Source organism: Parasteatoda tepidariorum, chromosome 5 (genome assembly GCF_982258835.1).
Source record: "Parasteatoda tepidariorum strain Cologne lab strain chromosome 5, Ptep-v5.0, whole genome shotgun sequence".
In the NCBI taxonomy this organism is placed as follows: Eukaryota; Metazoa; Arthropoda; class Arachnida; order Araneae; family Theridiidae; genus Parasteatoda; species Parasteatoda tepidariorum.
The window spans coordinates 76024247-76036932 of NC_141759.1; the positions used below are offsets into that span (position 1 = coordinate 76024247).

The following is a 12686-nucleotide window of genomic DNA, read 5'->3' on the forward strand; positions in this document are numbered from 1 at the left end:
AAATCTTTCCTTTGTAGAGCGTAACAAGCAGTACATTTTCTTTTTCCGTTACTTGTGTTCACCCATTTACGGCACCTAATATCTTATGCAATATGTTGTAAGCAGCCTATACACATCGTGGATATACGGTTATTATAATTATTTCTGCAACCGTCTGATTTTCCATCTCAAAAAACTAAGCATCGCGAAAAAATTTTCTTCTTGGATGTCTTTTCCAGTATACTTATTACATGCAAAATGTACGGAGAAAATAACATATGCAAATTTCATTTTTGATCGAAACCTTGGATTCTTTTACCAAAAAAAAAAAATCAAAATTGTGTTCAATCATCAATTTATTCACTGTTAGTGAAGTAAACGATTATTTGAAATCAGATTTTAATCGAAACTTACATTTTACTTTTCAACATAAAAAAAAAAAAAAAAAAATAGTTTTCTAGAAATAATTTGAAAAACAGAAATACTTAGAAAATACTCACATCTCCAGCAAATATTTCAGTAAAAGCTAAGAAAATGGCCCAGCTCGTCATATCCTTCTTAGCACATTTAACACTAATTCACGAATTTAAAATTGCGAATGTTACTGAATGTTTATTAATTTTCATATTAAAATTTAACTGGTAATTGCAGAAATTTTATGAATATTTATTCGAATTTATTTTCTAACAAGAATTGAAGAGTCGTGCCGGATCTGTGACTAAAAAGTAGATCTTCGTTTTCAAAGTTCCGTCACAAGTCTTACAAATTTTAAAAAATGGGGGGGGGGGAAATATAACAAACATTAATATTTTAACACATTTTTAAGAACTCTCCTGATTCGCGTTATTATTATTATTTTTTTTTTTTGGAAGTTATACTTCTTATGCGACTTCCAACAAGGTTGCGTTAAACGTTTAACGCTACATTTTTATTGGCCGGGAAATCACGTGGAAGGATCCAGTTTTCCCTCATTCATTTCCATATTGTTTTGGTTCTCACTAGCATAAAAATAATAAAAGTCATGTTTTTCTATAAATATTTTTTTCGTTTGTTTTGATACACATATAATTTAATAGGGTAGTATTTTTTATTTTCAAATTCAGTGGATAACAATTGTAAAAAATGAGTGAAAACAATCCTATGGACAATGCGACGGATTTAAGGTTCTGTCAAGGTACGTCTCTTGTGAATATCAATTGATTGTTAGGTTTTCTCTTTTGAAATTACATTATGACGCTTTCACATACATTATTAATACAAATACATTTTCCAGGGCGAGACGATGAGGCAACCACAAGCACTTCCACTGGTTCAAGAGGTCCACGAGGTAAAAATGCACAATATTACCGTTATTACAGAGCACGGAAGCGAGCGGAGCAGGAAAAAGAGTCGGTGAAAAGAACTAGTGATCCTTCTACGACTGCTGATTCTTCTACAATTAGCGTCGCAGGTTACGAAGTTTAAGTTCTTCCGCGCGGAGGGACTCCACGCACTATTTTTTTTTTTTTTTTAACAATTTTTTTAGCGATCCGTAGTGCTCTCCTTTGCTTCAGTGTTACAGATCTAACTCTGTAAATTTCAAATACTCTCGCTATAAACTGATATGTTTTTAAAAGATCCAAATTAATAATAGCGAATAAAACACACGACGAATAAAAACGATTTATTTAACAAACGTGAACAATGTATACATCAAATTTCACTTGCAAGAGCAATGATTTTTCTTTAAATGAAAATATACACATATACCACAATATACGAAGCTAAAAATTCGGTTTAGACTTGCAACTTCAATTACGAACTTGTACGTTGCTCACCCTTATAGGCACTTGGGCGCGTCTGTGATTAGATCTCCTAGTAGTTCAACTTTAGTCTCTAGGCCACATTTTCTCTCTTAAAGTCAATCACTGAAGGTTAAATGAAATAACCCAAGTCAATAACTGTAACCATCATAACTCAGTAGACACATTAATAAAGATTTTGATTGGATGAAATTGAGTTTTATTTTTTGTGGGGTAAATTTTATTTTCTAACTAGCTGTGAAGACATACGTTGATCTTGAGGCTACCCCACAAATTTTGCAAATTCTTATAGCTGGAGGCGATAATGAAACAGTCTGTGACATTTTAATATATTTGTGACCATCACCGCACATTATTCTTTTTAACGAAATAAATCTATACGAGAAGTCACTTGCCATATTACCATTGAATGATATGATGCTACAAACGCATTTTACTTAGTGCTTTAAACGCAAATACGTTCTATCCATTTAGTTCAATTACATATATTAGTTTTTACAATTTAATTTCATACACAATTAGCATTTTATCATCCTTTCAACAATCAAAATTAATAGCTAAATTCCTGAGCTAGCACCAATGAGAACTGAATAAAAATGACGCCAGAAAGTCAAACCTAAGAAAGGATTATCATTATTATTTACCTAATGCCATATAATCACTCACTACTCATTGGTGAAACTTTTCGCCAAATTCATGATTTGAGCCGATTCAATTAATAGCAGATATAAATATTATGAATAGTAGATAGAGAATAGTAAGGAGAATTTATTTCCTCGTTGCTGACTGAATGCTGAACTATTTTTTTAAAATCGCTCATGTTTAATTTTCACTCAATTCGAAGTCAAGAATAATTCGAATGATTTGAAGACATTTTCCATTGAAAAAAAAGTTCTTTGACATTTTAAGAAACCATCAACCGTTATGCTACTTTGCAATTTAAACCCTAAGCAAAATCGGTTCCTATTTATCGCAAACTTGGTTTCTTCATATTAGTCAATCAACATAATATAATCCTTCGAAATAAATATAAAACACACATAATTAGGCTTAGCATCCATGTCGTCAAGGGTAAATCGTGAATTCAAATTGTTCAAGTTCGTACAGCATCAAGAAATTCCTCACCAGAACATATTCGTGAACGAATAAGAATTCAAAACTCACACACAAATTGACAGAAATTAGCAGACCTTGCCTGCTTCTTCTTGCTCAAAATGGGTTTTGTCTTACAATATTTATTTTGTCATAATATGTAAAATTCTATTTCTACAAATAAGGTTTATACCAGTATGCAAGATGTTCTCCGTCTCTAGGATGAAGCTTTTTGAGATCTGAAATGGTAAAGAAAAGGAATGAATATAGTTTTAATTGTTTTAAAGCTATTGTCACTTAAACTCACCTTTTTAAAAGCACTGAAAAGTTATCAAAAATGTTAGCAACATAAAGCAATTCATCAAAGCGATAAAAAGGTGTGTCTTTTTTTCAGAGACAGTACGTTTTCGGATCAATCTTGAAACTTAAAATATATTCTACATTGATTACACTGGGGGACATTTTTCAGTTCTTTTGCATGAGATTTTTTAACTCATCTTAGATTCTTCTGTATCGTTGATTTTAAATCTGCAATCGGTTTCTTTCTGCAAGTTAGAGTTTGTATGTAATTTAATAATATATTCCCAATTAGGACTTTTAAAAATTCAGTACGAAGAGTCCTCACTTCTCTGCTTCGCAGGGACCTCAAACCCGAATTAGATAAGATCAAGTACTTACACAAATGCAACAATTTTTTTTTACCCAGTGATATTTACGATTAGTTAGCCTTGATGTTGCATTTTAGATCATGAAAATCCAATAAAAATTAATAGGCGTTATGTTTTTTTTATTTCGTACACTGCTTTACTATTTTATTTCATTAAGACGCCTTTTACTAGTTGATAAAAATTATGGTGACATTCTGTTGGCTTGTAAAAGGTTTAATAGAGTATTTCAATCCAGGGCTGAATGTAGATAGGAAAAGATGAAAAACTAGTAGCAAAACTATTTTATTTAAACCTTTCTTTCATGGGGAGTAAAAACAGTTTTGACTGTTCCTAGTAACAAATTACACTGGGAAACAAATTGTTTGTTCCATTTATGTAAGTACTTGAACTTGATGTTCTTTAAGTCGGGTTTGGAAATTTCAAATCGGAAATCAGTTTTGTTCGGAAATCAAAAGATTTTTTTTTAATGATATTTTTAATTTCATTTATATTTTGAGGTTAGCGATTGCCTAGTGGTTAAGAAATTGAACTTCAGTCCGGAGGGACCGATGTCCTCGACTCCACTTATACCCAGCGAGTACACGTGGTACACGGGCTTGTAAATTATGTGCTTGTAAAGTCCTTGAGCAGTACCCATGGGTACAGGGATCTTTACCCTTCAGATCTATGTCTAAATTGAGGAAGTGGCTCCACGAATGAGAAAATTGCGATGGTACGTCTCCGGATCAATCCTCGGGGATGCTTCCCTGACTGTCGCCTATAGCCTATGGATGGTGTTAGGTCTACACTAGGGAGCGCTGCAAGCTCTCGGCTAACTATACTTCCGGGTCACTGTTTCCGGTGTATTTTGAAGCCACTTGGTTCACAACGTTGTGTTTTGAGACTCTCTTTAGAAGTATTTCTTTTATACGTGTGTTAGTTACCTGATTTAGTATTTGTGTTTAAAAGGAGAATCGTTACAAGAATTGTCATTTGATGACCTGTCATTTCAAGACGTATGACAAATATGACATCGTTTCTAAAAGATTCAAGCATGATCTTTCAAATTTTACCAAGAGTTTTTCCGTGTGAAACCTTCCAAAACATTTGCTGTTAAAAGAAATACTGTTTGCATACAGTTAAGCATAGAATTGTTTCCAAATTTTTGCCCAAACCCTGTATCAATGCTTGGAGTATTTTAAGTCTCTAGGTATACTTCCTCTAAGAAAATACCTTTTTGAGCCTGATTTCGTAACTAAATTTATAAAATTCGGTCAAAAGATTTAAAGAGTGGTACCATTATTTAGAAAGAGGGGAGCTCATTGTAATGAACCAACGCCTCCTATAACTGAAAGCCTCCACGCGGTTTCTTACAGGTAGTCTGATCAGATAAAAATTTGTTCAATTTTTGAATATGATTGGTTTGTCTTATTTACTTTTCAACCACTACAGATTCAATTCTCAAATATATATGATAACTTTCTTTCAATTACTTTTAAAATAGAATTTGACTTCATGCGCATAACTGGTTAATTTTTAAGTATTCTGACCAGACTATTTCGAAAAATCCATGTGGAGGCTTTCTGATGTAGGAGATGATGAATGAACGCATGTTGATAAAATTAAATTAAAAATCAATGCATCATATCGAGCATTGAACCTTTCTTTTTCTTCTCCAGAATATAATAACTGCTTAGATAATTAAAATTGGCTTTTAAACTTACCTTTTGTCCATCTTTTTGCTCCGAAAAGCTTTAATCTCGCCACGGTTGCTGTGACATTCGATAGATGAGGACGAAATGGCAGAGGAACTTTTCTGTAAAGCGTCCAATATATGCTTTTTTCTATGTCCGATGCACGACCAGCAATTGAATTTACTGCAGTTCCTTTTCCTGTAGTCAACGCATTGTGCCTGCAAAACCAGATATTTTTAATGCTTCATTATCAAAAATAGAAATACTTTGCAATGAACAAATTTTTTTTCAATTTAAACACAAATAGACGTATATTTTATTTTAGTTTAATGAAAATAATAGAAGGACGATTAATAGGACTTTGCGAGTATTCCGAAAGAACAGATGTTGTTGTTGTCGTCAGCCATTTAAGGTATAGTGCTATAGCTCTTGTTTTCCAGTGGCGCCATCTATGGTCAAGAACTCGACTTCTGTCACATCTATACATCACATCCGTATATAAGGGCGAACCCATTTATACATCCATTCATTCATTCATCCACAGATCGTAATTTTGACCTGATCCAGAGAACGATCAATCTGCAATTCAGTATGCCCAGGAACATGGAGGACTTTGTGATCCGACAGATTTAACGTGCCCCAGTCACCATTTACTACATAGGAAGTCTTCGGCCGGCTAGTTTCGAACTCCCGTTCTCACAAACCAGCGCCCTTAAAATCAATAGAAGAAAAACAGAAGGAAATAGAAATGTACTGCTTGCTCAGTTCTGCACAGAAAACCAGTTCTTACTAAATTTCCTAGATAATTACAAAGTTTGTCAACAGTTGGCGCTAGTAATTACTGATAAAAGCCATAAAAGAATGTCTTCAATATTACCACCATTTGAAGCAAGTAAGTGGTGCAGACAGTTTAAGGGTAAAATTAACTGACAGCCGAACAAAAATATCTTATGGTTGACAGCATATGATTATTCATTTCTGAAAGATTTTATTCTCATAAAACACCAAATTATGGGTTTTTCACTCAACAGCGCCAAATCATTTTAATACTTGGTGAAACAATTTCCTAGTTTCCAACGCCACGAATCATTCATTTCTTTCTCTTTTATTTCTTAAATCGCCCGTTATTTTTGGGACCACCGGCCTCAGGCAATAATAATACCGGAAACAAATTTTTTGTTACATTTATTCTTGTTCGAAAAACAGCAGATTTTTTTCAAAATAATATTTTAAGTTTAGCTTATTTTTTGTCTGAATCTACAAGTTTATAAAAAAAAAAAAAAAAACGTATAGGTTTATATACAAGCATATTTATAGCGTTTTTCAGTTGGCAAATCCATAGTTGACAGTTAAGTAGCATGCCCTTCGGCTATGGTTGGTAAGAATTAAGATATGGTTGTTGGTTACGTTGCTTGCAAACAGTTCCGAGCTGTGCAGCACTCCGTAGCTTTTTTTACGCTATTGAAATATAAAATTCGAACATTTATTGGTTAAACTATATCGCGGTTTTAGAAAATGCAAAACGTATTAAAAGGAAATGATGAAAAGCGACTGTTTATACCAATGCTTCACTTATTCTTTTTCTTCCATAAACACTACAGCCGATCTCAAGACCTTATATCATTCCACTCTATCAGAAGCCAGTACCGATTTACAACCATACAGCTCAGTTACTTCCCCTATCATAATTTTTGCAATATTTGTTTAATTACAACGATTCAGTAATTATTATTGAAAAAAATTATGCATATCAGAAATCTTTTGTTCCGTAAAATTTTACAATAAAAAAGTACTGGCTCCTTGATTGCCGGCATTTTTTACCGTAATTTGATCTGGAATTTTTTACAGTGCACCAGCAGAACGAAAGTGCAAAATTCCTTAATTTTTATCAATTCATCTAGAAGAATCTTGTACATTCCAACTGTTACATTCTTTTAAAACAGAACAAAAAGAAGCACAAAAAATTTCAAAATAAGATAAAGATTCAAATGGTCAGTTGATCCAACTTATCCATTAATAAGAGAAGAAAGTTTTATGCGCAGTTACTGTTATTCTAGCAGATGACATTAATGAGTAAAAATAAGAACCTTTTTAAATCTGTGAAAGGGCCGGAACAATAGCTCCAGTGAAAAGGGGACCCTAAATAATCAGTGTCAACAAGATCAGACGACCTTGACGCGGTCAGGAAAGAACTCTTCAATTCTGAAGGAAAAGAATCAATGTCTGTCTTTCTGAGAGCGCTTTTACCTCACTTTCCAAGAGGCCTCATCTATTGTATAAAGAGACATCGTAAGATGTCGAGGTTTCACATTTTACCACTCAAAAAATGAAGCATTTAATAGAGGGACTTCTTCATCTTGATACGCGTGATTGTAAATGAGATTAGTGCGAAGTCATTAGGACTTGTATGGAAACATCTCACTATTTGGAACTAAATGGTGATTAAAATTGTCAAAGCATTTTTTTTTCTTTGGTTTTTAAACGTTGACTGTGCTGAGGGGTTGAAGTTATACAATAGATTTGAAGGTTGTTTTATAGTTTTGATGCTGTATTTACTAAATGGTTATCTTTAGAAATGGTGAAAAGTATCACAATTGTAAAATGAAGACACTATAATTTGTAAGATTATGAACACTATTTTTAAATGTTTCAATTTGAACATCACTTAAAAATGTTCTTAATAATGTGAACATTACTTTAAAATGTCTTACTTTCAAATGTATTAATATGAACATCACTAACAATTGTATTAGCATAAAATAACAGTACTAACTCTATAGATGAAAAATGTACTTTCTCCGATCAGTAATTTAGTCATATTATGTAAACTCTTTAACAAATATATATTGATAAAATTTCGAACGAAGGCCAATATCTCCCAATCTTTGATCCAGAAGTTTTCTGGATTGGGCTCAAAATTGCAAGGCGACGGAGTTGAACATTAGTAGTCGTAAACCCAAAATTGGGTCGGCTGTTCAACGATGATTGTAAAATTATAAAATGCGACTGACTGATCTTTTATGTACGCATTTAAATAATTTATGTGTAGCAGTGGATAAAATTCGTTTAATTCTAACTTTTTATAATATTAATACCTTTGCGACCTCTAGGTTAGGAAATATATTTTTATATTCTTCTTTTAGCACTTACATGAACTTTATTTACACTTTTCATTATTATAAATGTGTAAAAACGTGGAAATCCTTTTATTCAAACTTTTTATAAAAATTGAAAGCATGATTTAATTTTTGTGCTCAATTCAAAAAGCGATAGTAATGGAACCCTAGCGGCAACATCAAAAAGGAAGTAAAAAATTCCCCTTAGTCCTCCGCGATGAATTCATTTAAACCGTTTATTCAGAATAAAAGGAAACCATGATGAATGGCTTTCTTTTCTGACAAGTCCATGGCTATTTAATTCAAATCTACAGTTTCCTGTTCTCAGTTCAAATCATTTCTAGTCAACGATTAGATTATAAAAGATTAATTCCGAGGAATTATGACAGAGGCGCAAACTGAACTATTTCCCAGACACCAATCTGTCAAAGAATTTGATTGAAGCTTTGAAGTGGTGCCAAGTCCGATGAGTCAGGTGTACATGAGTACGTGATTCTGGTCGAGTATCAGAAATATGAATGAATTCGACTTACTTGAACAGAGAGTTGACTCTTTCAGCTTCGGCCATGACCTCCAGGAAGTTGGAACGCCGGGGTAAAGAAAGGGTGACAGTTTGAATTTCATTTTTGTCTCCTCCAATCCACAAGGAATAGTGGACAAGCATCTGTTTCTCGTCTTTTCGAGACGGGTGAACGGCAGCTTCTAGAAATATTGATGCTGATCATTAGAGTAAAATAATATTTAAATTCCAAATTTTTGGCGATAAGTAGTAAAAATATTGATGCTGGTCATTAGGATAAAATATTTTTTTAAATTCCAAATTTTTGGCGATAAGTAGGAAAAATTTTGATGCTGGTCATTAGGGTGAAATATTTTATTTAATTCCAAATTTGTGGCGGTAAGTAGGAAAAATATTGATGCTGGTCATTAGGACAAAATATTTTTTAAATTCCAAATTTTTGGCGATAAGTAGGAAAAATATTTATGCTGGTCATTAGGGTAAAATATTTTTTAAATTCCAAATTTTTGGCGATAGGTGGGAAAAATATTGATGCTGGTAATTAGGATAAAATATTTTTTAAATTCCAAATTTTTGGCGATATGTAGCAAATGAATTGTATGATAGCAATAGGCTTAATATCTGTAGGCTGAATTGGATATGATACCAATTCCGAGACGATCGGACAAATAGTTTAGAAGTTGAAAGGGCTTTCTTCATATAAGTGAGAACAATTCAAAAATGATCAATTTTATACCAAAAAATAAATAAATAACTTTTGAAATATTAGCTCTTTTCATTAGCTCTTTCGTGTTTGATCTCATTCTACATACATAAGGATCTACATCATTCTACATACTAGAGATGCCGACTTGCTCCGGACAGCAAATAAATACTTTAAAGTGGTAGTTTATCAATTGTGATTCTAGGTTTAATAAATTCAATTTATCAGATTTTTATCTACCACTATTTCTAAATAATTCGAAGGCTTATAAATTTTGCCACTTTTATATAATAAGTTAAGCTAAACTTTTCAAAAAGTTAACAATAATAGTCAACTATTTGCAAATTTTAGTGTGTAGTTAATTACCGTTTTTATTTATTACTTTGGAGTGTCCGCAGCAGTTGGCATCTCTGCATACAATACACAGGAATCAATACCTCAATTGTCTGTATAGCTAGGCAAGATTTATAAATAAGTGCCAGAACAAAAGTATACTTTTTGAAGTGAAACTTCTAATGCGACTTCCAACAAGGTTGCGTTAAACGTTTAACGCTACCATGGCAACAAGCGGCCTGTGATCCTAGCAGGAGATTTTAATGTGAATTTCTCGTTACCTGAAGCTGAAACATTATTAACCTTCCTTAAAGACAAATTTGGATTGGTAATGATAAATGGTAGGAATCATACCCTCCAACTGCTACGGAATATCCGTAGTTTCAGAAATCTTCTTTTCAGACGGTAGCAAAATTAATGTCTTAATATTTAAAAAAAATTAATTTTAGCGTAACTTGTCCACTATTACTTATAAAAGTGCAGGCCATATGGCTAGATTCTTAAGTTCTGATATAAGTTTTATGAGAGATCCATTTGCTTTAAAAATTTCTACTTTGGTTCGCTACCACTAGAAAGAATTATTTTCAAAATCCTCATAAGTTGGAGGGTATGGAAGGAATGATCCAACAACCAAAGGGGGAACTACCGTTGATGCAGTTTTTGCAAGAAATATAGAAAAAATAGAACTCAAACATTTCGTATCTTACTTTAGTTATCATAATCCCATTGTATATGTTATAGATTTGGATATTTCTCCACTCGAAAATGATAATTAAAAGATGCGATCAATTGTGAATTGTAAGCATTGTTAATAAAGTTTGTCTTAAAGAAACAATATGATATCACTCAAAATCAATTTCTACCCCTTCCTATTTTCATTTCCACATTACGAAGTTTCACTTCTTCCGCGCGGAGGGACTCCACGCACTATTTTTTTTTATATATACAATGTTTGTAACTTCTAAACTATTAATCTGATCATCTCGGGAATGATTATACAACCGATTCAGTGTGAAAAATTACATGGGAAAATATATCTTATATTATGTTTAAACAGTTCCTTGACAGCTATGCAAAGTGTATACCGAAATATGCGTCTAAATTAATACTTTTTATACTTAAGAACTTCTGCAACTTCTAAACTGTTAGTTCTATTGACATGCATATTGTCTCATGTGATTTAACCTGAAAAACTACTAAAAAACATAGTCTCGATTGTTTAAGTAGCATTGTCATATCTTAAATAGGTATAAGTACAAATTTGTATATTTTGTATCGAAAATACTTATAAACTCTAAACTATTTGCCAGATAAACTCGAAATTAGTTTCATCCCATTCAACGTGAAAGAAATTTATTGGAAAATATGCCTCACTTGTCTGTCTAGAAGAAGTTCTGATCTACCCCTCAAATCATCCCCATTTCCCTCAAAAAAGAGAGTAGCGTAGAAGGGAACATGGGGGAGTTTTCGAGTATCATTTAATGGACAATTACAGCATATTATAATTTTTTTTATTTTCATACCTAACTTATTGGAAATTCTCCCCTGAAACCGAAAATCTGATTGTTTTTTTCGGCAAATGTTAATTTATTTAGTTATTAAACATTTAAATTGCCCCAAGAGGCCTCCGTAAGTGATGCAATCAAAAACGATCCCTGATTGGTTATGACGTCAAATGTGCCGAAGGGAAACGTGCCGTCTCCATCCGCTAAGGCTATTTCAATGCTCTTTTAGTTTTGATATCACGTATACCGTATGAACATCCTTTGTAAATTATCAGTAAAAATTTCATGAATTAAATTTACGGTTCTGAGAGTGTGTGCAAAATGAAAGAAAGATTTTAAAACATCAAACGTTGTTATTTATCTTTAAAATATCTGAAGAAATGATTATGTAGCTCTTTACAGCGAATCAACATTTCTTTTCGGCTGAAATCAGTAGTGTTAACGTTCATAGAAAATACTATTTTATTCCACTTACTTTTAAAATAAAATAATGCTTCCTTACAACCTAATTACTTAATTAAAATAAGTCGCAGATTGGATAGAAATTTTATAGACTTGGTTATAGGATGGATGATTTTATAATTCGTTATTGTATTAAAACAAATCAGTATTTTCATAAATCTAGTCCATTGAAAAATATCAGTCCATCATCGTTACAATCTATGTGCTAATGATCAAAAATTCAAATAATATAATTTAATGTTGCTTCTTTAATTTATTGATTTATTACTAGAGTTGAAGGATTTTCTTTTTAAGTAAATATTTACTAATGCTGTTTATGTCATCTTTTTTTTTTGTTTCACTATGTATTGAATATTTAAATACACAGTAACTCTTATATTTATTATTCCTAGCTTAAATTGGAATTCCGTTACAGTTCGAAATTATTTTTATTTTTAAATTTATAAATTTTAATTCCTTTTTCTGCAATATAGTATTAATAAAGTATGGTTATTGTTAATTTCTCTCCTTATTTTTGCAAGCTATTTGTCAGTGCTTGCAATGAAGAATTCTAAAATAGTAAAATTAATACATTATACATTTTTAATTTAAAAAAATTTAATAAAATAGCTTTAAAAAAATCTCAGGTAATGCATACGGTATAGCCGAAAACGTATCAACACTTTCAAGAATCTAGTCCATTGAAATATATCTGACCATCATCATGACCATAATCTAGTTATACTTAAAATTTCATTTAATTTCTCATTTATCCATATCTAATTAACTTATTTATCCACAAAATTTCAGTGAATATCAATAAGCTGGAAGTTTTTGTTTCACTAAAGCTAGAG

At 32.0% G+C, this 12686-nt stretch overlaps 1 protein-coding gene across 2 annotated transcripts in view; it reads right to left on the reverse strand.

Moving 5' to 3' along the window:
- Positions 1-1627: 1627 nt before the first annotated feature.
- LOC107450603 (uncharacterized protein CG3556) overlaps positions 1628-12686 on the reverse strand; it is a 73437-nt gene continuing 62378 nt past the window's right edge. For both annotated transcript variants that reach the window (XM_016066433.3, XM_016066435.4), the window contains exons 8-10: positions 8864-9032; positions 5245-5432; positions 1628-3112 (exon numbers count right to left, since the gene is read on the reverse strand). In XM_016066433.3, the coding sequence (XP_015921919.1) occupies positions 3048-3112; positions 5245-5432; positions 8864-9032 (422 nt within the window). In that variant the 3' untranslated portion in view covers positions 1628-3047. The remainder of the gene's footprint in view (positions 3113-5244; positions 5433-8863; positions 9033-12686) is intronic.